Consider the following 27,251-nt stretch of genomic DNA (forward strand, 5'->3'; position numbering starts at 1 on the left):
CCACAGCCTGAGCTGTACCTTGGCCCCTGCTCGCCATGGCTGGAGTGGCTGGAAGGCAGAGTATCAAGTCCCTAGGCTGCACACAGCAGGTAGGCCCTAGGCTCGGCCCACAAAACCATCTTTTCTTCCTAGGCCTCCAGGCCTGTGAAGGGAGGGGCTGCTGTGAAGACCTCTGACATGCCCTGGAGACGTTTTCCCCACTGTCTTGGGGATTTAGATTTTGTTCCTCCTTACTTACAAAGATTTCTGCAGCTGGCTTGAAATTCTCCTCAGAAAAATGAAATTTTCTTTTCTGTCACATAGGCTGCATATTTCCAAAGTTTTATGCTCTGTTTTCCTTTTAAAACTGAATGCTTTTAATAGCACCCAAGTCACCTCTTGAATGCTTTGCTGCTTAGAAATTTCTTCTGCCAGATACCCGAAATCATCTCTCTCAAGTTCAAAGTTCCACAAATCTCTAGGGTAGGGGCAAAATGCTGCCAGTCTCTTTGCTAAAACATAACGAGAATCACCTTTGCTCCAGTTTCCAACAAGTTTTTCATTTCTATCTGAGACCACCTCAGCCTGCACTTTATTGTCCATATCACTATCAGCATTTTGGGCAAAGCCATTCAAGCCTGTAGGGGTCTAAACTTGCCTACATTTTCCTGTCTTCTTCTGAGCCCTCCAAACTGCTCCAACCTCTGCCTGTTATCCAGTTCCAAAGTTGCTTCCACATTTTCAGGTATCTTTTCAGCAGCACCCCACTCCTGGTACCAATTTACTGTATTAGTTTGTTTTCACACTGCTGATAAAGACATACCCAAGACTGGACAATTTACAAAAGAAAGAGGTGTAATTGGACTTAAAGTTCCACATGGTTGGGGAGGCCTCACAATCATGGCTTCAAAGGCACGGAGAAGCAAGTCATGTCTTACATGGATGGCAGCAGGCAAAGAGAGCTTGTGCACGAAAACTCCCCCTTATAATAACCATCAGATCTCATGAGACTTGCTTACTATCACAAGAAGAGCATGGGAAAGACCTGCCCCCATGATTCGATTACCTCCCACTGGGTCCCTCCCACAATACGTGGGAATTCAAGATGAGATTTGGGTGAGGATGTAGCCAAACCATATCACATATACATTCAATACTTATTAACTGACCCATATTATGTTGAAAAGAGAGTGAGAGAAAGAGAACCACCACTTGTATTTACTTCAAATGACAAACATTCTGAGTAAAGAATCTGTTCGTTTCTGTCCTATTACTTGCTTCTTACTGTTTATGTTAAGGTTTCTCAGATCACTAAAGACTTCTTTTTTGCTGCTCATGGACATGATAATATGGTTTTGCCACTTTCATCCCCATTTTATTTCACTTAAAACACAGAATTAGAAAATATTTTGTTAGAGAGCTACTAAACTGAAAAGCTCACTTTGCTATGCCAATAAATTAGAGATATTTAAAAGGGTATATTAACAATCAGTAAAAACCAAACAAAAGTGGTAAAAAGTAACATTTAAAAAAATGTTAGGTGTGTATAAGTTCCTTATATCACTATTGCAGGAAAGAGTGAATTTATTCAGAACAATTAGAAGGACAGTATTATTTTATTTTTTTTGAGACAGGGTCTTGCTCTGTTGCCTATGCTGGAATGCAGTGGCACAATCTCCACTCACTGCAGCCTCGACCTCCCAGGCTCAAGAGATCCTCCCACATCAGCCTCCCAAGTAGCAGGGTCTATAGGTGCATGCCACCACAACAGACCAATTATTGTACTTTTTTGTAGAGAGGGGATAGGGGGTCCTGCCATGTTGCTGAGGCTGGTTTCAAACTCCTGAACTCAAATGATCTGCTCACTTCAGCCTCCCAAAGTGCTGGGATTACAGGTGTGAGCCATGATGCCTGGCTCAATTTTAATTTTTCTTTATACACCTGTGTGTAAAGAAAACAATACAAAGCAATAGATATTTGTCTGCAAACTTGAAGAACATACCTGTATTTGTCTAGCTGGTTTACTGGGAAGAGTAAAACTCTCAAATTTTTAATTGGGTTTCCTTAGGTATTACTAAGAATTCAATCAAATCTGAACATCTCTTATTCCCAATGAGTTTAAAAGGGAAGTCAGTATTTCACACACTTCTCTACAGAGAAAATGTCAAGAATAAATCAAATATAATAAAGCATGTTTATTCACATACTTTTTTTTCTTTTTTTGAGACAGGGTCTTATTGCTCTGTCACCCAGGCTGGAATGCAGTGGCCTGATCAGAGTTCACTGCAGCCTTGACTTTCTGGGCTCAAGTCTCAGTCTCTGGAGTAGCTGGGACTACAGGTGTGTGCCACCACGCCAGGCTAATTCTTTTACTTTTTTGTAGAGATGGGATCTCCCTATGTTGCTTTGGTGGGTCTCAAACTCCTGGCTTCCAGTGATCCTCCAGCCTTAGCCTCCCCAAAATGCTGGGATTACAGGCGTGAGCCACCGCACCCAGCCCTCACATCATACTTTTTTTTTTTTTTTTAAATAAAGCTTTTATACTTGGAAAAATGTAAAAAGTTTTTCCTCCATCACTTGGTTCTACTCTATGTTCTTTCAATTGGGTAAATTTTATTTTTGTGTTCTTTAAACAAATTAAACAAAATGTTGGCTTAAGAACAGCTTTTAGTAAAATCCTTAAAACATATTCCAAAACCTGCATGCTCAGAATTATTCACACTGAAGCATAAATGTATTTAATGACAGTGCATTTATGTATTTGACAGTGATAACTTCCTCAGATATATTTACAGAAACAATGAACCTGAGATCTGGTTTTTAGATCAACACTATCACCAATTTAGCTGTTGATTCTGATAAGTCACTTGAATTTTCAGGTCTCAGTTTTTTTATCTGTAAAACTTGGCAGGGGTGGCTGAGATGACTTTTAAATTCCCTCCTACGTAAAAAACTATGACTTCAAGGTAGCTTTATTCACTTAAGCTTTCTAATTTCTCTTGGTTCCCTTAATCTACATATTCCATCTAAGAAAGAGTTAACAACATTTTGCTAAATGCAGAAGATTATTTTAACTTTTTGAATATTTATTCCCCAAATGTAAAAGAATATAATGATATAGAAATTGCCTATGTGCCATTTCTTCCTGTGTCTCTATGAAGAATCTCAGACTTAATAATGCCCGCAGCAAACAAAATAAAAACAAGCAGCAATGATGGAAAAACCCAGAAACAAAAAACAACCTCTGTTCTTTCCTACATCAGCAAATTGCCCCATCTTCTGTCCAGGTACTCAAGTTCTAGAAATCACTCTTGAGTTCTCCCTTTCTCACATTCCCAATCCAATCCATCACTCCAAATACTTTCTAACTTCCTGCTCCTTCCACACTACCATAACTTAATCCAAGTTACCATTATGTTGTGACTGGACAATCACAAAAGTCTTTCAATTAGTCTCAATGCTTCCCTTCTTAACTCTTAATTTCCATGCTTCTCAACTCCTTTTCCATGCAGCTCCAAGAGTGATGTTTTTAAAATCCAAATCAGATCATGTCACTTCTTCAACAACTTCTCACTACTTCAAGATGATTCATGAGGCTTTCTATCATCAACACTTTTGTTTGTTTCTTGAACTTTATCACACAATACTCCCTGTTCACAGTATCTCACATACCCTGGTTTCCTTTCTGAATTTCTAGCAAATCCCTTGCCCTCTCAGGGCTTTACAATTACTACAGTTTTTTGTTTTCTGGTTTTTTTTTTGATACAGGGTCTCACTGTTATCTAGGCTGGAGTGCAGTGGTGTGATGGCTCACTGCAGCCTGGAACTCCTGGGCTCAAGTGATCCTCCCACCTCAGCCTCCAGAGTAGCTGGGATTACAGACACGTGCCACCATAATGGCTCATTTTTTATTTAGTAGAGACAGAGTCCTGCTGTGTTGCCCAGGCTGGTCTCAAACTCCTGGCCTCAAGCAGCCCTTGGGCCTTGGCATCCCAAAGCTCTGGGATTACAGATGTGAGCCACCACACCTAGCTCAATTACTATACTTCTATAAGGAATATTCTTCCTCTTCTCTTAGCTGGCTCATTCTCATTTTCCAGACCTCAGCTTAAATAACATCCACAGAGAGAACTTTCTTCACCCTCAAATACACTCCATTATTATATATCACCTCCTTTATTCCCTTGATGTCAATCATCACAATCTATAAATATCTTTTCTGTAGTATTTACTTGTTTATTATCTACCTCCTCCTGTGAAAGCATCACAAGGATAGAGACTTCTTGCTCATTCTTACCCATATACCCCATCACAGGCAGTGCCCCCTAAACATAGTTGGTTCAATCAGTATTTGTGGATTTAACTGTAGTATGCATACACCAAAGAATACAAAGACATAGAGTGAGAATTTCCTGGCATTTACTCATTATTTCGTATCTTCTCAGTACATACATTTTGTAAGTACAATCATTACTATAAAAATGTGTGACCTATATCCTCAAAGGGAGAGAACAATAATTTGTGGTGTTAAAAAGGAAGTTTTCACACTCAAAGAGATTAGAAGCCAGTGATGTAAATCATGAGCAGCAATGTATTTTTCTAAGTCTAAAATACTGGCCATTCTGATCTGCATGATTATGAAGGCTTTTTTTCCATTCCTATTAAATATACTGCTTTTAATTTTGTCAAGTTCTATTTTAATTTCCTGGAGCAGGGAAATGGTAATAGACATACCTACATTGTGTTTGTTGTTGTCTGTTTTCCGACAAGGTCTTGCTCTGTCACCCAGGCTGGAGTGTGGTAGCACAATCATGTCTCCCTGCAGCCTTGAATTCCCAGGCTCGTGTCATCCTACCTCAGCCTCCTGAGCAGCAAGACTACAGAAGTGCTCCACCATGCATAGCTAAATTTATTTTTGGTAGAGATGCGATCTTGCTATGTTGCCCAGGCTAATCTTGCACTCCTGGGCTCAAGTGATCCTCTCACCTCAGCCTCTGAAAATGTTAGGATCACAGCTGTGAGCCATCACATCCAGACCCTACAGTGTTTTTCAAGATAAAGTTTAAATGTATTTATGAAGTCTACTAGGAAAGAAAATTAAATTCTAATGCTTACATTTCCCCCTATAATTTTGCCAACAGTGAATTTCTATTATGTACCTTAGACATAATCGAATGTTTTCAGCATTCAAATAAAAAAGCTCATGAATATCGTTTCTAAAACTCAAAATGCAATTTATTCACCTTCCAGATTCAGGAAAAATCCCTGAAAGACTAGATATAAAAGCAAAAGCTATAACATATTACATAAGTAAAATTACAAAAATGAGTCATGAAGAAAAAGCCACCATGACTGTTAAGTGCACACATATCAAAAGAGAAGCACACAATTTGCAATTTTGTGACATTATATTCAGGTTTAAAAATCTGCATTTAGGTGGGAAAATTTCAAGGTGTATATACATTTACACTTGTAATGCCAGATCAGGAAAAGTAAATGAATTAAATCTTTCATTTCCCAAAGCACTAGTACCAAGGACACAGCATAAAATGAGGTTATGGCCCAGCATTTGATGGACACAGTTTTTGGTGTGCCTGCTGTTACTAGTATTAATTTCTGTAGTGCAATAGATTTCTCACATTAGTTAAAATTGTTCAATAATTCTACTTTTTCAAAAACCCTTTATCTAATAAAAGATCCATAAATGGCAATACATTTCCTAAAGAAATTACTAAAGCTTTCTTTATTCCCTATATTTTTATATTTCTGTATCATTTTATTAGCAAAAGACTGAATATCTTTAGTTTATAAACAAATTATAAAGTCATTTAACTCAAGTATTTCCATAAAAGTTACCTAAAGTGACTTTTACATAGCATTTAGATAATAATGTATGTAATTTATTGTTTCAATTTATTACTCCAATTGTTCAAGATCAAAAGGTTTTATAAATATTTTAAATATAAAAGGTGTTTTTGTACCAAACTATTTCATACTTAAATTATGCTAGACTATATATATGTGTGTGTGTGCAAATGTATATATACAGTTCAGATTAAATGAACTGATGACAGCATAGTTTCTCAAAGGGTAAAAACATTTTACTCAGCAGGAAAAATGTAAATTACTCACTTTTTTTTTGAGACAGAGTCTCACTCCGTCACCTAGGCTGGAGTACAGTGCTGTGATCTTAAATGACTGCCTCCTGGGTTCAAGCAATTATCATGCCCCAGCCTCCCAAAGCTGGAATTACAGGTATATGCCACCACGCCTGGCTAGTTTTGTTTTGTTTTGTTTTCTTTTTAAAAAGTAGAGATGGGGTTTCACCATGTTGACCAGACTGGTCTTGAACTCCTGACCTCAAGTGATCCATCTGCCTCGGGCTCCCAAAATGATAGGATTACAAGCGTGAGCCACTATGCCTGGCCCTGAATTATTCACTTTTACGTAGCATTTATTTTTCGTATTTCCTCACCACCAAGGAAAATGCACCCTACTTGTAGCAAGGAAGAGGCTGATTAAAAGTTGAGAAAGTTCTCAGTATTTCAACTTGGTTACGAATAAGAAAATTTTTAAAATGTAAACAAAACCCTATTAAAAAGAGCAGAGGATAGTATGTGTTGATAGGGTTTCAATAAGCAGACTGGAAATCTTATGTTTCACATATCTAAACTTTGACTTTAACAGGTGAAATGAGGGTGGTAAAGGTAAGGGGAAAAAACATATTCAGACAAAAAATGTTTTTAAACCCCCAACCAGGCCTCTATAATTAGACATTTCCCACCCTACCTAAGTCCTGTTAATGAGGAAGGGAAAATTCTAAAGCCATTCAGACTTCTGACTCAGAGAATGGGGGTGGGGTGGAGGGGGGAGGCAACCATATATGACTTCTTACTGAACCCAAGAAAAATCATCTAATATTTTTGCCACGTGCAATACTCTCTCACAGGTTGCCTCTACTTTCGTATCTATAAAATTAAGAACAATTACTCAGAAATTACTATTTCATGTCTTCCCTAAGACATTAGCTTTTTATAACATAGTATTTGGAAAGTAATCGAGCATGGGAAAAAAAGCAGTAATATGTGTCCTTTGTCCTACAATTTTAAGGCAAACTTGATAGAATCTTGGATTTCCAAATACCATTTAATAAAAGAGGGACTTAAGGCCGGGCGCGGTGGCTCACGCGTGTAATCCCAGCACTTTGGGAGGCCGAGACAGGCAAATCACGAGGTCAGGAGATCGAGACCATCCTGGCTAACACGGTGAAACCCCGTCTCTACTAAAAATACAAAAAATTAGCCAGGCGCAGTGGCGGGCGCCTGTAGTCCCAGCTACTCAGGAGGCTGAGGCAGGAGAATGGCGTGAACCCAGGAGGTGGAGCTTGCGGTGAGCCGAGGTCGCGCCACTGCACTCCAGCCTGGGCGACAGAGCGAGACTCCGTCTCAAAGAAATAAAATAATATAAAAAAATAAAAAATAAAAAAATAGGGATTTAAATTTAATACCAAGTACAAAAATGGAAAGATCATAATTTCTCAAAGTGTACACTAACTGAAGAGATAAGAGTACTTTACATTGCTTAAATAAACCTGGTGCAGTGCTATGCAAGAACCAGCCAAACTGATAATAAACTATCTGAGTACTGTCTCTCACTTCACATTATAATTTCGTTCTCTCTGCCGCAGTCACTATTTACCACACCACACCCGGCCTCCTGTAATGGCTTCCTGGTATCTCTGCCTCACATCTCTCTCTGTCCATTCCAGTTAGACCGTATGACGCTACAAAACTGAAAATATCAATTTCTTCAAGTTACTTTCAGAGGCTCCTTCCTGTCCACATATCAAAGTCAAAATAATTCCTTAGCCTACAGACATTTTAAGTGCACACTATACATTAATGGATGCACAATCAAGATCTCTACCATAGCATACCTATATTACTATTTGGCTATTTTAAAAAATCATATCTTCATGATTTACATGTCCCACAGCCCCAATTCTGAACTCTCCCCCAAAACCACAAACTTCTACCATCATTTTGGTGTTGACTTTTATTAACAGATGAGCTTGACATCTGCCTTACTGGGAAGATAAAACTATACCCAGAAATACACTTTTGAGTGCCCTCTTTACTACTTAAAGGTTTTTTTTATACTTTCATTTATCTTCTGTCTTTTTTTCTCTATGGCAGAAATGTCCTTTCTCATTTTAATACCAACCTGTTTACTTGAGTTCATAATTTCACTTTTTTTGGTCTATAATATTTCCCTATCAGTTATTCTCTTTCTAGGAAATTTACTCTGCTTTTGTCCCTAGGTCCTAACCCAACAAATATGAATTCCCACTCCTTAAATCTTATTTTAGGGCTGTTAGGTTTTTGTTGATTTTTTTCCATAAAAGTCCAATTTGGAGGGAGAAAGAATTACAGGCAATTTTGTCTTTCACATTAATTGCACAAACTCATGAAAATTACTGCTGTGAGCTATGCTTTAAAATTTTATGTGTATGCCTGCTGCCCCCACCTCCCACCTCAGGTACTGCTGAAACAACAAGGTCATTTCCCATAGAGAAGAGAATATATATGCTTTCGGGATAGGTGAGGTTTTAAAACTTTATATTTAGAAGTAATTAGAGGCTCACAAGAAGTTATTTAAAAAAAAAAAAAAAAGCACAGAAAGGTCTCACGTGCCCTTTATCCAGCTTCCTCCAATGGTAACATTGCATAACTCTACTACACAATAGCATAACCAGGACACTGACATTGGTACAATGTCAGACCTTATTCATATTTCATCAGTTTTTACATGCATTAGTGTACGTGTATGGGCATGTATGGTTCTAAGCAATTCTAACATATGTACAGATTTGTGTACCACAACTAAAGTGGTATTTTACAATACTCACTTTCATGCTAGTCAGGTTTCCATCAAACTGATAATGGGCTCAAAAATCAGAGATAAACATGGTTTTTGGTCTCAAGAAATAGAACTTGGATATATCACACAACATAGAGAAAAGGATAAAGTACAATGAATGGAAACCAGAATTGTATTCTGGTTTTAAACTAAATTAGGAAATATATTCAAGTCAAAACTTTTTCAAATTTTTAAACTGAATCCTTTAAGCAAGTTTAACCACCAAAAAACAACATACTCGGGATATACTACCCAAATAAAACTACCTTCTGCAAAGTCCTATTATTTCCCGGATTCTGTTGAAGATTAGTACAAGAAACAATCACATGGAAAACATCTGGGCAACTTTTGTAGAACAGTCACTAGGTACACTATAATGCCAGTAAATATCCTTACATATTGTAACTAGGTATGTGCACAGAATCATCTAGGGAATTAATGACATCCTGATAAGTCCCTCCTACTATTTTGTCTCAAAAGTTTTTTGTTTGATTAAAGAACTAAAATATTCCTTTTTATCATAAAATAAAAATTACAAGGCATATCAAGTTGTTTTTTCACATAGGCTGCCAAGAAGCTCAAGTGAAATCAGTGCTTATACACAGTTAAGCATATTATCCTTGCTTCCCACCAGATTTATCTTTGCCTCTCTTTATATGGCTTCTGGCTTTTGTATCTTTATGGAAATATCTTTTGTATGTTACTGTATGTATTACATTGAGTCACACACACTTTTTATATAAACATACTTAATCCACACAAGCTTACCTTACCAAGGAGGAAACTAAAATCAGAAAAACTAAATGACAAGTTAGTGAATGGTAGAGCTGGAAATCACATTCATTTGCAATATCCACTTTCTAGGGGTTATATTAAAATTTTATACATTTATAATTATATTAATTTGTAAACAAATTCTTTTCTAAGCAATGTACTATTTGGTTAATTTCTTAAAAAACAGCTACAGTTAATATTCTTATTTATTTTCATTCTGATAAAAAAACATATTTAGTGTGTGCTCTGTAATTGTCCTCAAGTTGTGTTCCTTTGTTCATTATATTTTCTCTACCATTTAAAAAGCTCTTTAATGGCACACGCTTGTTTTTAGAGCTTATGATAGTGTTACAAAACAATATCTACTTCAATCTATATTTAGAATGTCTTTATAGTGGAATGCTTTCATGTGATAATAGTCATGACTACTATCTCTAAAAGTAGTAGTAACATGTTGTTTATTCTTACACACGACATACTTTAATAATAAACTCATAAAATACAACAGATTGATGAAAACTGAAGAATCTTATTTTTACGCTACTTATTGACTGATAATTCTATTTTATTCTAAAACTGAATAACACATAAAATAGGGTAAATACAAAGACTTGCATGAGACTTCAATAACATATCTAATATAACTCATCAAATAACCTAATTGATATCACTGAAATAAACATTTATTTTAAATGCTGGATATAAATAGTTCCCTTTTGAATGTAACTGTTGCAAATATATTTTGATTACTTTGGCGATTTCAAAGTATGTCTGTATCATATTAATATATACTTTTCTGATCAACTTACATGATAAAATATTGTACATTATTGGTAACTATTTTTCAGTATTTGCAGTAAGAACTATGATTCCTTCTACACTATTTTTATATAAAGAATTTTTATATAAAAATAAAGCCTTTATATTAAAATAGTGTAGCACAAGAATCGCTAATATACAAACGGATACATGCATATGTTTCAGCATCCTTCCCATTTATACTTGATGTCAATGAATAAACAATATTTCACTTCATAAACACTGGCTTTGGCAAGCCTGATTACTACCTCATTTTAATATTTACTCATCAGTGAGGAAGAACACAACTTTTTATCTCATGTATGATAGCATATCATATAAGCTTAAGTGTACATATCTTTCCAATAATAGTACCAGTTATATAATAAGCATTCATTTTATTTCTATAAAGAGGTATATTTGTTTAATTTTAAAACATTTTTATTTGATTTGTACATTATTCTTCCTCAGTGTATAAAAAGGCATAAATATTTAATCTCATGTAATCATTTTCTTCTAGCCTCTACTAATATCTTTTAACCAGTAGATCAAGTAACAATTATTTCCTGACCTCAAGCAGTAATATCCACAAACAGAACACTAGTCTCAAATCACCAATTTATCCCCGGGAATTATAAATACAGGATGGGAATTTAACATAAAGCTTTTTAAAACTATAAGGCCATTTAAGTACATCAGCAATTTAAAATGTGTACAGTTATATAAACAAATCAATAAAATGAGGAATGCCACAAAGACAGCTATATAAGAACATAATCCTCTTTTTTATAACACCTTTGAAATGGAAGTGTAAATAGGCCAAAGGCATGCGTTTCTGAAATATGATACTACTGCGCTTTAAAACCACATTCCCTGGTGTATCCCATCAAATGCACAATTTTGATTATTTCTTTCCAAATTGAAATACAACTTTCCTTTCTTCTCTGATCTGAAAGATGTCAAACTTCTCATAAAAAGAGTTATTTTGGCAAAGTTAAAGGGCAGAAGAATTTTAAAATATTGCTTGTATCAGAAGTCTGTTTGTATACTTCGAAAGAGAAATCCATAAATGAAGTACCTTGCAGCTCTCTGGAAGAAAAAAGACCAAGCATTTTAAATGAAAAACGTTCCCAGCCAGTGAGTGATTCTTTCATCTCTATATGCAAGAAGGAGACTGGGATTCAAAAAGTTCATCAGCAACAAAGCTTTACTCCGTCCCATTTAGCGGTATGCCAGTCTGTTACCTCATGTTAGGATTATATAAGGCCATTTTCTTCCATTAGGAAAAGTTCCTAAAATGGGCACTGTCAAGGCTGGTAAAACTGAAATCTGACCTAGTTTTTCTCCAAAGATTTCCACGGATTTTATGGTAATTCTTTCTACAGTTGGAGCTCACCTCCTTTCAAATACACTATGCTAACTGAAATATGCTAGCAAATGCTTTACTTTTCATGTGTCAAAGTAAAAATCTATAGAACATATATGAATTTCTCAAATTTTTATCTCCAATAGTGAATTCTACACTTGATCTTAGCCAAAAGGCCGAGAAGTGATCCAATAGTGAATTCTTTATACTACTTTCTATTTACATCAACTTTACTATCTACTGTAAGCCTACTATCATCCTGAATAAACCTACGTTAAAAAAAATTATTCATTTGGAGTACATTAATAAAACGGAAATCAATTGATTAGCCCCATAGGTAAGTTTGATAAAACACAAATATATGAACTCTTTAAAACATACTTTATTTGAAAGAAAAAGATTCTTTGTATTGATCACAAGGCTATCACGTAGTTTTCTATACTCCTTTTAAAAATGAAGCATTACATTCTTGAGAGTGAAGAAGGTTGATGAATTAAAATAGAAGCCACTAAAAACTTGTTTAAAAAGGAAAAATTTCCAGTTGTCACAAAATAAAATGAGAAATGCATTTCAAGTAAATTCCCAAATCAACCACACAACATCACATTTACAAGGCTTTTATATTATTCTTGTAATTCAAGTATAAACACTGTAATTGTCCTGCAATCATTCTAGAAAAATCACAAAGAAGTTCACAGAATTTAATTTTGAATAAAAGGGTAAGAAAGTATGCAGTCTATGGAAATTATATGCATATGAAAGCATGGCACAATAAATACATTTTCATCACATGATTTATAGTAAGTAATGAATCACTTCTTACATTTATTCACTTTTAAGACTTCGAACTTCATTTTCCTGAACTAAAGTTTAAAAGTGTAAAAATATGGCCTGTATTTACTATGCTTAATTAATCCTTTAGCTATGACTTCCACTGAACTAAATGAGGATAAGTTGGTTATAAATATTTATAATAAAATGAAAAAAATTAACTTCATAACTTAAAGGATATCCATAGAACTTTATATTGTATATCCCATAAGATAAAGTAAATAGATATGATAAATACTATAATAATGGACTTCAGTTTCATCAAAAGAATAATCTTGTTAACTAGACATTTATTACCCTAACTTTAAGGTTCTTTAGAATACACAGGAAATAAAATTACTCTATGCCTATAAAAACCAAAGCAGTATGAGACAAAATATCACTGTGTGTATTTCTATTTTATTAATAGGAAAAACTCTAGGACAAAAGTTCTCAAAACAGGTAATATTCTCTATTTTCAAACAATGTATAATTCAAGAATAACTAAAATGAACAAGGTTTAAAGAATACTTTTGGTACCCTTAAATTCTAGTAACAAACACAGAAAAGTAAGAATAAAAACAGTAATAATCAGTACTCTCCAAGTACATGCTACTAATCTTTGACTATTACTCAGCTGAGGTCTAATATATATTGCTAAAATTAATCATATAAATATATAATAAACGATTCAGTCTTGAAAGTTGATATTATAAACTATGGTGCTTAATTAAAATCCTAAATATGAAAACACAAAATTATAAACATAAAGCAACAGAATTTTGTAAATAAAGCTAATACCCTATGATAAAAAGAACTGGAATGAAGGAGCAGATAAGCAGATTTACAGGCTATACTGGGGACTGAAAACTGAAGTTAAAATTCATGTTAAGACATCTATGTCCTCAGATTCATTACTGATATTTCAATACTTACAGCTATTGTACCTCCTATTTCAGAAAAAGTAAGAAAAGGAGAATAAATGAGGCTAGCTTTACCACTACTGCTATATATGAGTTATAACTGTAGTTTCAATCTTTTTTCCTACTTCTTTCTTATATCATAAATGAATATATTTATGTCCTTTCTTTCTGGCTTATATGCATAAATCACTTTTTAAAGGACTGCCTATTATAAAAGGGCCATATCTTTTGTGTTATAACAAAATACAACTCATCTGAGTTAAACACTCAATGGTGAAAATAAGCATTAAAAGTTATCCTAGTTATAGAGATAAAACTAAATTCCTAGGAGGCTTTACAGGTGAATGATAAAATACGTGTTTTGGCTCAGCAAATAAAACTCTAAGGAAAATCAGAATAAGCCTAGTTAAGTTAAATATACTTAAATTTTTTTTTCTGTATTTTGTTTATATGTAGAAAGGGGAAGTAGGAATTGTTAACGCTGTTACAATATACCCATACCCCAGTTCTTGCTTTCTTTTTGCCTAGTGGAACAGTATATTATAGAATGTGGTGAGGATGACAACGATATAATGACAAATAGGAATGGAGTCAATGCAAATGCAATGGGCCAATCTAGCTTTTGAGAAGAGAATGGTTTTTATGATTGGTTTTACTGAACTGCAAGTAATTAAAAATGTATTTGGACAGACGCAGAAACTTTAAAAAACTGTGTCCATAAGCATTCCCATTCAGAGATAATATTTCAATGAAACCTAATTGAGAAGATGCACATATGTATTTTTTCTAAACTTAAAGCCCCAATTTCTTAAAAACTGACTTAATTTCCTCTGAAAATATCATTTGTGATAACAAGGGAAAACATTTTATTTCCTGTGATTTCTTAGATAAGAATACAATGACCAGAATCTCCATAAATTCTGCTAAATAAGCAGTGCTAAATCATGCTGGCCCATGTTAGTGTTTTAGCCTAGAAAAGTCACTGCTAACACCAAAGCAGATTAGTCTGAATATCATAATTCTTAAAAATGTATGTGTATTATTGAGATGTCAACACTTACGGCTATCGTAACATATGTTTCCTAGAGCCCTGCCCGTTTGAAGCAGCACTTCCTGGTCTTTGCTATTTAGCAGCTGCACCAGTGGTGAAATCAATCCAGCATCCACACATGGAATTCGCATAAACTCTGAAAATAAGAGACATATTTAATTAAAAATCTAACGATTCACAATTTACATAAATCACCTCCCCTAATAAAATGAATACCTACTTTTAATATGTGGTATTTAAAAGCCACCTTGAAAAGGTGGCTGAATATTTGAAGAGTACATTTCTGTACAAAAGTACCCTGTTACAGCCCTACTAAATGCTTCATAAAATACACAAAACTGAGTGGGGTCATATTTTTGTTTGCTGACAGTCTCTGCCATAAACCAAAGGGATTTTAATTAACTTACATCACAACTAATTTATCACTATCTTCTCGTAATAATGATGTGCTTTGGAAGAAGTATGTGTGATGATGGAAACAATGGTGATGTATTTCTATGAGCCTGATAATTAAAGTACTACACTTATAAACTAAGCCATCATATTGCCTAATTTTTCACTATGTTTTCTAAAAAAGCCTATACATACATACATATATATACATATGTATAAAGGTTTCAGTGAACCATTAAAAAATAATATGTCCTTTTTGATTGGTAAGATGTGGTGGAATCATCCTCTTCTCATCTTCACTCCTGTCCTTTATTAAAATCCATTTTATGGGTCACTCATATCTGCTGCTATACCTATACATTTACAGGCCTAAAGAGTCAAATGTTAAGATTTCTTAAATTTTGGCCTGGCGCGGCAGCTCACGCCTGTAATCCCAGCACTTTGGGAGGCCAAGGCGGGTGGATCTCGAGGTCAGGAGATCGAGACCATCCTGGCTAACACGGTGAAACCCCGTCTCTACTAAAAATACAAAAAATTAGCCGGGCGAGGTGGCGGGCGCCTGTAGTCCCAGCTATTCAGGAGGCTGAGGCAGGAGAATGGCGTGAACCCCGGGGGGCAGAGCCTGCAGTGAGCCGAGATCACGCCACCGCACTCCAACCGGGTGACAGTGAGACTCCTTCTCAAAAAAAAAAAAAGATTTCTTAAATTTCAAACCCATTTTTTCCTTATCTTTATTGTATGCCATTCTCTATGTATTAACTCCCCATGATACCACCACAGTCATGATTGGACATAAACTTTTTTTTTTTTTTCAGTGTCTCATGATGGACCACTACAAAACATAAGGAAGTATGTAACTGATGAAATTTCTCCTATAACCAGTAACTGAATTATCTTTTTGGACATCACAACTCACCATAAGGATGTTCTGGTCAATAAAGTTAGTTAACAAAGAACTAATTTATCCACCTATAACCTGTCCTACTAAAAAAATCACTATCTTTTCACTCTATCAAGATGGTCTACCTCTTGGTTTGTTCCACAGGTACCCTCATAAGCAATCCTCCCTCTCTTTCCCTTCATTTTCAAATTCTTAGAGCTTACCATATAGGTTATTCTGTCAGCTGTTACCTCTGAGACAACTTCTTTTCCTCCTAAGATAGCTGTAAATCACAGAGGTATTCCTCTCTCTCAAAATAAAGGAATTAATTCCTATTGTCTCTTTCTTACTTATTACTCTACCACTAAAAATCCCCTGTAATGTAAACTTCTAAGACTAAGATTATTTCCTATCTCAACAACTAACCTTTGAGTTTATCATTGATGTTATCAAACTCAGTAGTATTAAGTATCCTACTACTCACGTTAAGAAAATGAATTATGCTGTACGCACATGTTCATGAATTCGATGACCATCTATAGGAGATGACATATCAATCTGCTTATCTACCTCTTTAGTTAATGGTTATTTTAGACCCTTCATAAATTTCAAATCTTTTTCTTCTTGAGACAAGGTGTCACCCTATCACCCAAGCTGGAATGTGATGGCAGGATAATGGCTCACTGTAGCCTCGAACTCCTGAGCTTAAGGAATCCTCCCTGACCTCAGCTTCCTGAATAGCTGGAACTACAGGTGTGTACCACCAGGCCTAGATAATTTTATTTATGTATTTATTTTTGAGACGGAGCCTTGCTTTGTCACCCAGGCTGGAGTGCAATGGTGCAGTCTTGGCTCACTGCAACCTCTGCCTCTGGGGTTCAAATGATTCTCCTGCCTCAGCCTCCCGAGTAGTTGGGACTACAGGCAAGTGCCACCACGCCCAGCTAATTTTTGTATTTTTAGTAGAGATGGGGATTCACTACGTTGGCCAGGTTGGTCCTGAACTCCTGACCTCATGATCCACCCGCCTCGGCCTCCCAAAGTGCTGAGATTACAGCCGTAAGCCACCACACCCGGCCAATTTTTTTTTTTTTTTATAGACAGAGTTTCACTATGCTGCCCTGGCTGGTGTCGAACTTCTAGGCTCAAGTGATCCTCCCATCGTGGCCTCCCAAAGTGCTAGGATTATAGGTGAGAACCACCAGGCCTGGTCTAGATTTCAAATCTTAAATTAACATGCTACTGACTCATATTAAAGACAGATGTTCATTATCCTTTTCACTGAACTATGCCTGGTTCCCAACAGTAAAGATGATTTCATTGACTACTAAAACAAGAAATTTAGGAATGGTCTGACTTGCACTCATTCACAAATAAAACTTGTTTATCTTATTATTTTGCTTGTTTTGTTATTGCTATTCAGGCAATGGCAACATTGAAGAATTACTGTGTTTCTTTGATGTTTTGCCTATATGATACCAATCTTTAAAATTTTGACTCTACAATCAATAGCTTCAAGTATTCTTTGAATAATAGAGGGTAAATAATTATAGAAAAATTGTGGAATCAAAACTCTTTGGAACCATTTTTTTACTCAAAAACATATAAAGATAAAACAAAGCTAATATATTCCTCAGCTGTCAGTCACTGTCAGTCTCTGGATAAAGTAAAAAAGAATTTCTTCTAAAACTCTTTTGCTCTTCAGCTAATTTACTTTTTTAACCAAAGAGTGGTAGTCCTCGCTAGCTAATTTTAAAGACATAAAGTTATCATGCTTCAGGCAGATATATTAAAAAAAATACCAGGGATGTTTAAGAATATGTTTAAAATGTGCAAAAATAATAAGCATTCTTATACACCAATAACAGACAGACAGAGAGCCAAATCATGAGTGAACTCCCATTCACAATTGCTTCAAAGAGAATAAAATACCTAGGAATCCAACTTACAAGGGATGTGAAGGACATTTTCAAGGAGAATTACAAACCACTGCCTAACGAAATAAAAGAGGACAGACACAAACGGAAGAACATTCTATGCTCATGGATAGGACAAATCAGTATCGGGAAAATGGCCATACTGCCCAAAGTAATTTACAGATTCAATGCTATCCCCATCAAGCTACCAATGACTTTCTTCACAGAATTGGAAAACTACTTTAAAGTTCATATGGAACCAAAAAAGACCCCGCATTGCCAAGTCAATCCTAAGCCAAAACAACAAAGCTGGAGGCATCACACTACCTGACTTCAAACTATACTACAAGGCTACAGTAACCAAAACAGCATGGTACTGGTACCAAAACAGAGAGCTAGACCAATGGAACAGAACAGAGGCCTCAGAAATAATACCACACATCTACAACCATCTGATCTTTGACAAACCTGACAAAAACAAGACATGGGGGAAAGGATTCCCTATTTAACAAATGGTGCTGGGAAAACTGGCTAGCCGTATGTAGAAAGCTGAAACTGGATCCCTTCCTTACACCTTATACAAAAATTAATTCAAGATGGATTAAAGACTTACATGTTAGACCTAAAACCATAAAAACCCTAGAAGAAAACCTAGGCAATACCATTCAGGACATAGGCATGGGCAAGGACTTCATGTCTAAAACACCAAAAGCAATGGTAACAAAAGCCAAAATTGACAAATGGGATCTAATTAAACTAAAGAGCTTCTATACAGCAAAAGAAACTACCATCAGAGTGAACAGGCAACCTACAGAATGGGAGAAAATTTCTGCAATCTACTCATCTGACAAAGGGCTAATATCCAGAATCTACAAAGAACTCAAACAAATTTACAAGAAAAAAACAAACAACCCCATCAAAAAGTGGGCAAAGGATATGAACAGACACTTCTTAAAAGAAGACATTTATGCAGCCAACAGACACATGAAAAAATGCTCATCATCACTGGCCATCAGAGAAATGCAAATCAAAACCACAATAAGATACAATCTCACACCAGTTAGAATGGCCATCATTAAAAAGTCAGGAAACAACAGGTGCTGGAGAGGATGTGGAGAAATAGGAACACTTTTACACTGTTGGTGGGACTGTAAACTAGTTCAACCATTGTGGAAGACAGTGTGGCGATTCCTCAAGGATCTAGAACTAGAAATACCATTTGACCCAGCCATCCCATTACTGGTTATATACCCAAAGGATTATAAATCATGCTTCTATAAAGACACATGCACACGTATGTTTATTGCGGCACTACTCATAATAGCAAAGACTTGGAACCAACCCAAATGCCCATCAATGATAGACTGGATTAAGAAAATGGGGCACATATATACCATGGAATATTATGCAGCCATAAAAAAGGAATGAATTCATGTCCTTTGTAGGGACATGGATGAAGGTGGAAACCATCATTCTCAGCAAACTATCGCAGGGACAAAAAACCAAACACTGCATGTTCTCACTCACAGGTGGGAATTGAACAATGAGAACACTTGGACATAGGAGGGGGAACATCACACACCGGGGCCTGTCGTGGGGTGGGGGAAGGGGGAAGGGATAGCATTAGGAGATATACCTAAAGTAAATGATGAGTTAATGGGTGTAGCACACCAACATGGCACATGTATACATATGTAACAAACCTGCATGTTGTGCACATGTACCCTAGAACTTAAAGTATAATAATAATAAAAAAATATGTTTAAAATGTTATACATATTATACTGGAGAGGCTTCAGAATGGCTGACAGTCATCCTTCGAAGGGGTTCCTACTACCTATACCTCTACATTCATACCTGCTACCTTTCACAGCTGGCTGGATTCTGACTCAATAGCCTAAAAGATGGTCTACTTTGAAAGATTTCCTAAAAAGAACAATGGCGATGAACTTAAGAAACAGGCAAAAAATCAGATTCTCTCTCTAGGCAATTTGAACTCAGAGAACTGAAAATTTTGGTTCAGGGAAGGGGGCAGTACTGCAAGGGAAAGAGGCTGAAAGCAAGATACATGCAGAATGACAGTGAATAGAAATCAGCATTAGTGGATGCCATTATGCTGTAGAAAGCAGGAGCCATTAAGTGTTTCTGTAGATGCGTATTTGCCTACACAACATAGAATTCATTTTTGTTTCTTTGCAAAACACGTATAGGTTAATGTAGAAATTCAATACAGAGGTTCTAAGGAATAGGTACTGCTCTATTTCAATATCAATAAAAATAAAAAGTTGATTTCTACCTAAGACTAATGTTTTTATGGAACCAAAAAAGACCCCGCATTGCCAAGTCAATCCTAAGCCAAAACAACAATGCTGGAGGCATCACACTACCTGACTTCAAACTATACTACAAGGCTACTGTAACCAAAACAGCATGGTAGTGGTACCAAAACAGAGAGCTAGACCAATGGAACAGAACAGAGGCCTTTGACTGTAGTAATACATTCATTAAATTATTGTTGATTATTTCTATTCTTTTGTAAATTTACAGTGTTAACGCTTTACTTTCTTGCTTTTACTTTCTCAAAGCTACTTGAATTACATATTCATTCAGCAGCATCATAAAGTACAGGCTGTGATGAAAATTATTTTCTTTTTATATACACCGAGATTTATATCCCCCTCACATATCCTCAAATATTAAAAAACCTAATGTCTACTTTCTCCACTTTCACTTACCTGAAGAAACTATTTTATTAAAACTCTTTTAAACCAAAATTTTCAAGCCAAATAAGAACACTGAGCAGCAGAGTCCACCTCAGTATTTATTAGACTAAATCATAACATATTCATATTTGAATTTTCTCTAATAACTTCCCTGTATTAACTCTTAGCTTTTTATGTTTTTCTTTTGAAAAACAAGGAAAACTATGAGGCATGAATATAAAAGAATGAGTGACTTTCATATGTGGGTTGTTAAACTGACATTTATATTTTTTCACTCACACTTTGTACTGCCCTTGTTTTTAAAGAAAGTACTGGCCGGGCGCAGTGGCTCACGCCTGTAATCCCAGCACTCTGGGAGACCAAGGTGGGCAGATCACGAGGTCAGGAGTTTGAGACCAACCTGGCTAACATGGTGAAACCCCGTCTCTACTAAAGATACAAAAAATTAGCTGGGTATGGTGGCGCGTGCCTGTAATTCCACCTACTCAGGGAGCTGAGGCAGGAGAATTGCTTGAACCCGGGAGGTGGAGCTTGCAGTGAGCTGAGATCGCGCCATTGCACTCCAGCCTGGGCGACTCCATCTCAAAAAAAAAAAAAAGAAAGAAAAGAAAAAGAAAGTACTGATAAGCATTCTTACAAAATGACGAAGGTTAAGCTTCCAACACTGAGGTCTCAAGGTAAACTTTAAGCTACCTGACAATATAGTGCATTTTTCTGGAGTCTCAACTTTATTCAATGATTTTTCTAGGGCACACATGCATTTCATACTAAAATAAACATGTACTACAGGTACCTGTTATGGAATGGAGGGCAAAATTAAAATAAATAGAACAGGAAACTTCTGTATTTCTGGTTAGTGCTCTCACCAGGTCCTCTTGCGTGTAAATTTTCACGCTTTTGTTGTTAAGAGCACTCAGGTGGAAGTTTTGATAAACACTTTGCAATATGATAAAGTACACAGAAGAACAAAAAAGCATAATGTTAATCAAAAGTACTGATTCCATACTGCTTTAAACTCAAACTCGGTTCTCCAGCTTTATACTCATCAGCATTACCTACAGGACTTGTTAAAACAGATGGTTGGGCCCACTCTTGAGTCCCTGATTCAGTAAGTCTGGGTGAGTGGATCCAAGAATTTGCATCTAACAAGTTCCTGGGTGAGTCTGTTGCTGCTACAGATCAAAGGCAGGGAACTGCTTTAGAGGAACAGACATAAAGCAGTTCAACTTTTGCTGGTTTTTTACACATTTTCACATCAGTTACCAGCCCAATCTTTCAGGTTACATGCTGCTACCCCTGTACTCAGACCACCTCTACACATTCCACTGCCATCATAAATTCTCATTTACTGAAAAGAAATGGAAGGAGAGAAACAAACTAGTGCATAAAATCCAACTATTATCACTGAAGTGTGATGACAGGCCAGATATTTAGCCTCTATGTTTTCTTATCTGTATAAAATAACCCTATCTCATATGAGATTGAAATAATGTACACAACACTTAAATTATGTGAGCACAAAATCATAGCTAGCATTAGGAAGTATTACTATTATTATTAAATACTTTGAGAGTCCAATTCTGAAATATTCACAGACATGTCATATCTTGCTTATTTGTCCTTTGTCTCATATCAGTCTTAAGTCTATTATATAAGGCAATAATACATTTAAAAGGTGTAAAAAATCTTTTACTATAATTTATTGTCAAAGCTACCCTCCCACATTAAACTCGCCCACGGAACTTCTTACAAATCCTCTAGATTTTGAATGTCAGCACAAAGGTGTGTTAATTTTTAAAGATTCTTTTTGTATGTACAAAAACCTATTTGGGGTTTATCTGAATGGACGAAGTATATGCTAATATTTCTCCTCTGTGCACAGCAGAGTAAAGATGAACAAATTAACTTCCAACCTCCTATTCTCTGGTTCATACAATCTTTTTCATCATCAATTTCTAACAAGAAATACATGCCCAATTAGTATACTATGTTGTGTCAGGCTGCATTTCTGAAGTTACGTATTTCTTTTGAAAAGAACACTCAAAGGCCAGAATCAGTGGCTTATGCCTGTAATCCCAGCCCTTTGTGAGGCCGAGGTGGGAGGATCCCTTGAATCCAGGAGTTCGAGACAAGCCTGGGCAACACAGGGAGACCCTGTCTTTACAAAAAATAATAATAATTAAAAAATTAGCCAGGCATGGTGGCACATGCCTACGGTCCAGCTACTCAGGAGGCTGAGATAGGAGGATTGCTTGACCCCGGGAGGTCAAGGCTGCAGTGAACCGTGATCCTGCCACTACACTTCAGCCTGGGCAACACAGTAAGATCCTGTCTCAAAAACAAACAAACAAACAAAAAAACACTCAACAAGACTCTGGTCCACTTTCTCAGCCAATCACTTAAAAAAGCAATGTGGTCATGGAGTAATAAACATCATACCAATGTATCCTACTTATTTTAACCAGTGGAGGTTAGTGATATGCCCTTTATCAGCCTCTGATTAAAAGTATAAACATTAAAAAGTCTATTATGTCTTTAGAACACAGCTGTCATCTACTAGGGTATTACTATAAGAAACTCTTCAAAGCAGAGTTGTCATGCAACTGTGACACAGCATTATGAGGAATATTATTAAGTAAGAGAATATAGGAATGGCAATCCATTTCACAAAAATCTGTTATCCAAAATTTCTGATTTTACACTACAAGAATGCTTAAGAAAAAGGATTTTAAGATAAAAATTGTGGAGTCTCTACCTTGATTTCTGGAAATCTATACTGACTCTAACAAAGTTAAAAATAAAAGACTTGTTCTTAAAAACCAAGATGGTTGGTATCTAAGAAAATTCAGATAGGGGTTGGTCCAGGTTAACAAGCAATGTCTGGAAAGAATTCATTTTCAAACCAGATCTGCTTCTTAGATGTGACATATAAGAGTGGTAAGTGGCCAATTTTCTAACCACCACCAAAAAATGATATACCAATATAGAATCTAACTGGAACTTGAAATGCATTTTGAGAACCTCCACACAAATGATACAGTTTCAAACAATTTTCTTTTTGGCAACACACCTAAAAATACATTGTTTTACCAGCCCAAACCAACATATACTGGTACTTTACAAAGCCAACTGCCATGATGATTATGCAAATTCCTTCGCTTTAAACAATAATATATGAAACATACTACAATAAAAGGCTAAAAAATAATGTAAAACTGACAAACTGAGGCAAACTAAAGGTATTATATATAGTATGGCCTTCTCTTATGCTTAAAAATTGCTTTAGGAATTCAGTGTTTTTCTCAAACTGACTGAATTAAAACACATGCAAATATTTACGCTATGATATAATTCATCCAAAGAATCTCTCAGTGTATAAACAGTATACAATCTAAACTTGTTGTCATTATTGTTTTTCCAGAGTATTCTTACATGTAAACTTAAGAAATATATGTTTTCCACAAAGGTGAGTGTAGAAAATAGAACATATATTCCAACTATACTGTTGAAGTGCCAATGCCGGAACAATAGGCAAAACTAAAAAAGAACAGTGAGTTTATGTGGGTATAACACAAACAAACATAAATATTTTAAAATATATTACCTCTTATGGCAATAAAGATGAATGACTCAGTGGCAAGTTCAAGACTCTTATACCCAAAGTAATAAATAACACAGGTATAGCTGAGGGCGGCAGAGCTTTCCCATAATTCTACTGAGAAGGAATGAGTTATCAAATGGGACATGTATGAATGACTGTAACTACAGCCATTTAAAACAATTACATGAAGAGTCAAACAAAAGATAAATAGAAATAAAAAATGTCTAATCTACAAAATTAAAACATAAATTAATAAAGCATACTGACAAGTAAGATGTAAAACTGAAGATGTTCCCAGCAGAAAAGTTCTTGAGGTAAACCTCACCATTTTTGGCTACTTCTGCTATGATGTTAGCTACTTTGGCTTTGCAGGAAGACTGTGGAGTCAACAGACTTGCAAACAGCTGAAGTATTCCACTTGCTTGGATTTTTTCACTTGTTTCCGTATCTAAAAGAGATACATACAAAGAGCTTCAATGAAAATCTTTAATGCTAACAGTGACAACCGTTATCTACAATAAATTCTTCAAGAATTTTTCCCACCCATAATAGAAATTAGTTTCGGTATACATTCAAATATATGTCTTTATACAAAATTACCTTCTGCTCCAAAAGCTGCTTTTATCTTGAGTTTTAATCTGCACAAAACACTTGATAATATAATATTTTGTTTATTTACAGTCAGACTATAAAGAAGTTCTTTCTGAATATATCATTTGCATACCAAACTTACTCTCAATGTTAGTTCTAACCCTGTCTATTCAGAATACAAATGCTTTTTTCTACATCTCTTCTGAATTCTAAGAGCTACCACTTTATATAAACTCTATGGTTCCCTATAATGCCATAGCAACTTTAAAAAATGGCAATAAGATAGGCAAAAAACTCACCTCCTATCATTTTATATGGAATGAAAAGTGATAGTCAAGGGATTACATGGTTCCTATGACTCCTGTGTTTTTCATACAACTCATTCACATCACCATTAATGAAGAAGGGAAATAGTACACTGCAAAAACCCATAGGATTCTGAACTCTATTTGGTGATACAGAAATTCAAGAGGCCCCCACTTCTTTCCTTTCCTTCTTTGTTAAAATACAAATAATGGGCCTATAAAAACAAGCTACTTCATGTATGTTATTGAAAGAATGACCTATTAAAATATAAGATAAAAATAAAGAAAAGCTCAAAGAAATAAAATTATTATTTGTGAACAATGAAGAGAAATGGCATGTGTTTAAAGCTAGAGGTTATAAGGCTCATTAAAACATTCAATTGAAATTGTTTCTATATGTAGCTCCTCTATGTCCTTTAGATCCTTGGATATACATACAAATAATAGAGAACCCTAAAAATTTCTTTTTAACTAAATGGCAGCTGATGTGATCAGTAAAGAGGAGGAAAATAATTTTTTATGATTTGAGAAACTCCACAAAAAAGTACGTAACATATTTCTTTATAGTAAGTGCTGATTGCTTAATACAGTTTTTCAAACTGTGGGTCCCAATCCATTATGAGCGCTAAAATCTACTTGGGGAATGAAGACTAGAAACTGGTTAAAATGAGAGAAAGGATTAACAACATCTACAACAAAAAAGAAGAGAAAAAAATTGCACATGGTAAGGTCAAACATTATGATTGAAATTTTGGTTTGAATTATGTATATGCATATGCGTATGTGCCTGTAAGTATATATGTACTGTATGTAAAATGTATTTCCAATCATGGGTTTGAGGAAAGTGAAAAATCACTGTTCCATGTACCCCTTGACTACCAGGATTTGGAGTTAAGGAATGATAACACTCCAGTTTATGCTTTTATTTTACTGGACTAAAAAATAAGTTTTTATGGGACCACTTGAAAATGTGACACCTAAGATCCTTTTTTTTTTTTTTTAAGCAAAAAGCCATAAAGAACTAAACTTAATTTGCCATGTTAAAATCTTTCCTTTTCTGACCATTGCTACCAGAAGATATATAACCTTAGAACACTGGGTCATACTGCCCCAGGGGTCTAGCCCCACCATCTGCTGGTACTGGGATGACAGCAAGAGTCTGGCATAAGGCATGAATCATGATTAGATACGAAGCCGAGGCATTTGTTATGTGTGGAGGCGAGCAGTTAACTGCAAATCACCCATGCATGTCTCATTTAACTGTAACTAAAACAGTGGCTTAATATCAGAGTAGAATGTCAGGGGCAAGGGGAAAAAAAACAAAACAATGCTAACTCTTGCACTCCAATGACACTTTCCACAGATTAAATCCAGTGAACTGGGAGAACAGCTGTACTCAACAGGAATCCAGAATTTGAAAATAGTATTTTCACTGCTATTACCAAATAAATAAAAGGGAAAAACATAACCTGGTTTTTCACATAAATCTGATTTACAACTTAGAAAAATCTAACAGGAATTATTTTTACCTGCTAGCATGTAGATTTCTATACAGGTTTAGAATGTAAATGTCTGGGAACTACCATTTTTCTGTGACATAAAAAAGTAAAGAACAAACTTGTACTTTATCACTCAAACACCACTGTCCAATAAATAACTACAAAGTGTATTTTTTTATTTTTTAAACTTTTATTTTAGGTTTAGGGTACATGGGTAGGTTTCTTACATAGGTAAATTGCATGTCATGGGGGTTTGGTGTAAAGATTATTTAGTCACTCAGGTAATAAGCATAGTACCCGATAGGTAGTTTTTCAGTACTCATCTTCCTCCCACCCTCCCTCCTCAAGTAGGTCCCAGTGTCGGCTGTTCCCTTCATTGTATCCATATGTACTCAATGTTTAGCTCCTACTTTTTATATATATATTTACATATATATGTATATATGTTTTTTTCTTTTTTGAGACGGAGTCCTGCTCTTTCAACTAGGCTGGAGTGAAGTGGTGCGATCTCAGCTCATTGCAACCTCTGCCTCTTGGGTTCAAGTGATTCTCATGCCTCAGCCTCCCAAGCAGCTGAGATTATGGGTGTGCACCCTAATGCCAAGCTAATTTTTGTATTTTTTAGTAGAGATGGGGTTTTGCTATGTTAGCCAGGCTGGTCTTGAACTACTGGCCTCAAGTTATCTGCCTCAAGTGATCTACCTTAAGTGCTTCCCCAAGTGC

At 35.6% G+C, this 27,251-nt stretch overlaps 1 protein-coding gene and 1 pseudogene across 5 annotated transcripts in view; both read right to left on the reverse strand.

The window, feature by feature from the left end:
• RAP1GDS1 (Rap1 GTPase-GDP dissociation stimulator 1) overlaps positions 1-27,251 on the reverse strand; it is a 177,367-nt gene that overhangs the window by 77,401 nt on the left and 72,715 nt on the right. For all 5 annotated transcript variants that reach the window (XM_032135840.2, XM_032135619.2, XM_032135773.2 and 2 more), the window contains exons 3-4: positions 24,459-24,581; positions 14,631-14,756 (exon numbers count right to left, since the gene is read on the reverse strand). In XM_032135840.2, coding sequence (XP_031991731.1) covers positions 14,631-14,756; positions 24,459-24,581 — 249 coding nt within the window. The remainder of the gene's footprint in view (positions 1-14,630; positions 14,757-24,458; positions 24,582-27,251) is intronic.
• Positions 11,896-12,024, reverse strand: LOC116477973 (U2 spliceosomal RNA; annotated as a pseudogene).

The sequence above is a fragment of the Hylobates moloch genome, unplaced genomic scaffold, assembly GCF_009828535.3.
Source record: "Hylobates moloch isolate HMO894 unplaced genomic scaffold, HMol_V3 SCAFFOLD_2, whole genome shotgun sequence".
In the NCBI taxonomy this organism is placed as follows: Eukaryota; Metazoa; Chordata; class Mammalia; order Primates; family Hylobatidae; genus Hylobates; species Hylobates moloch.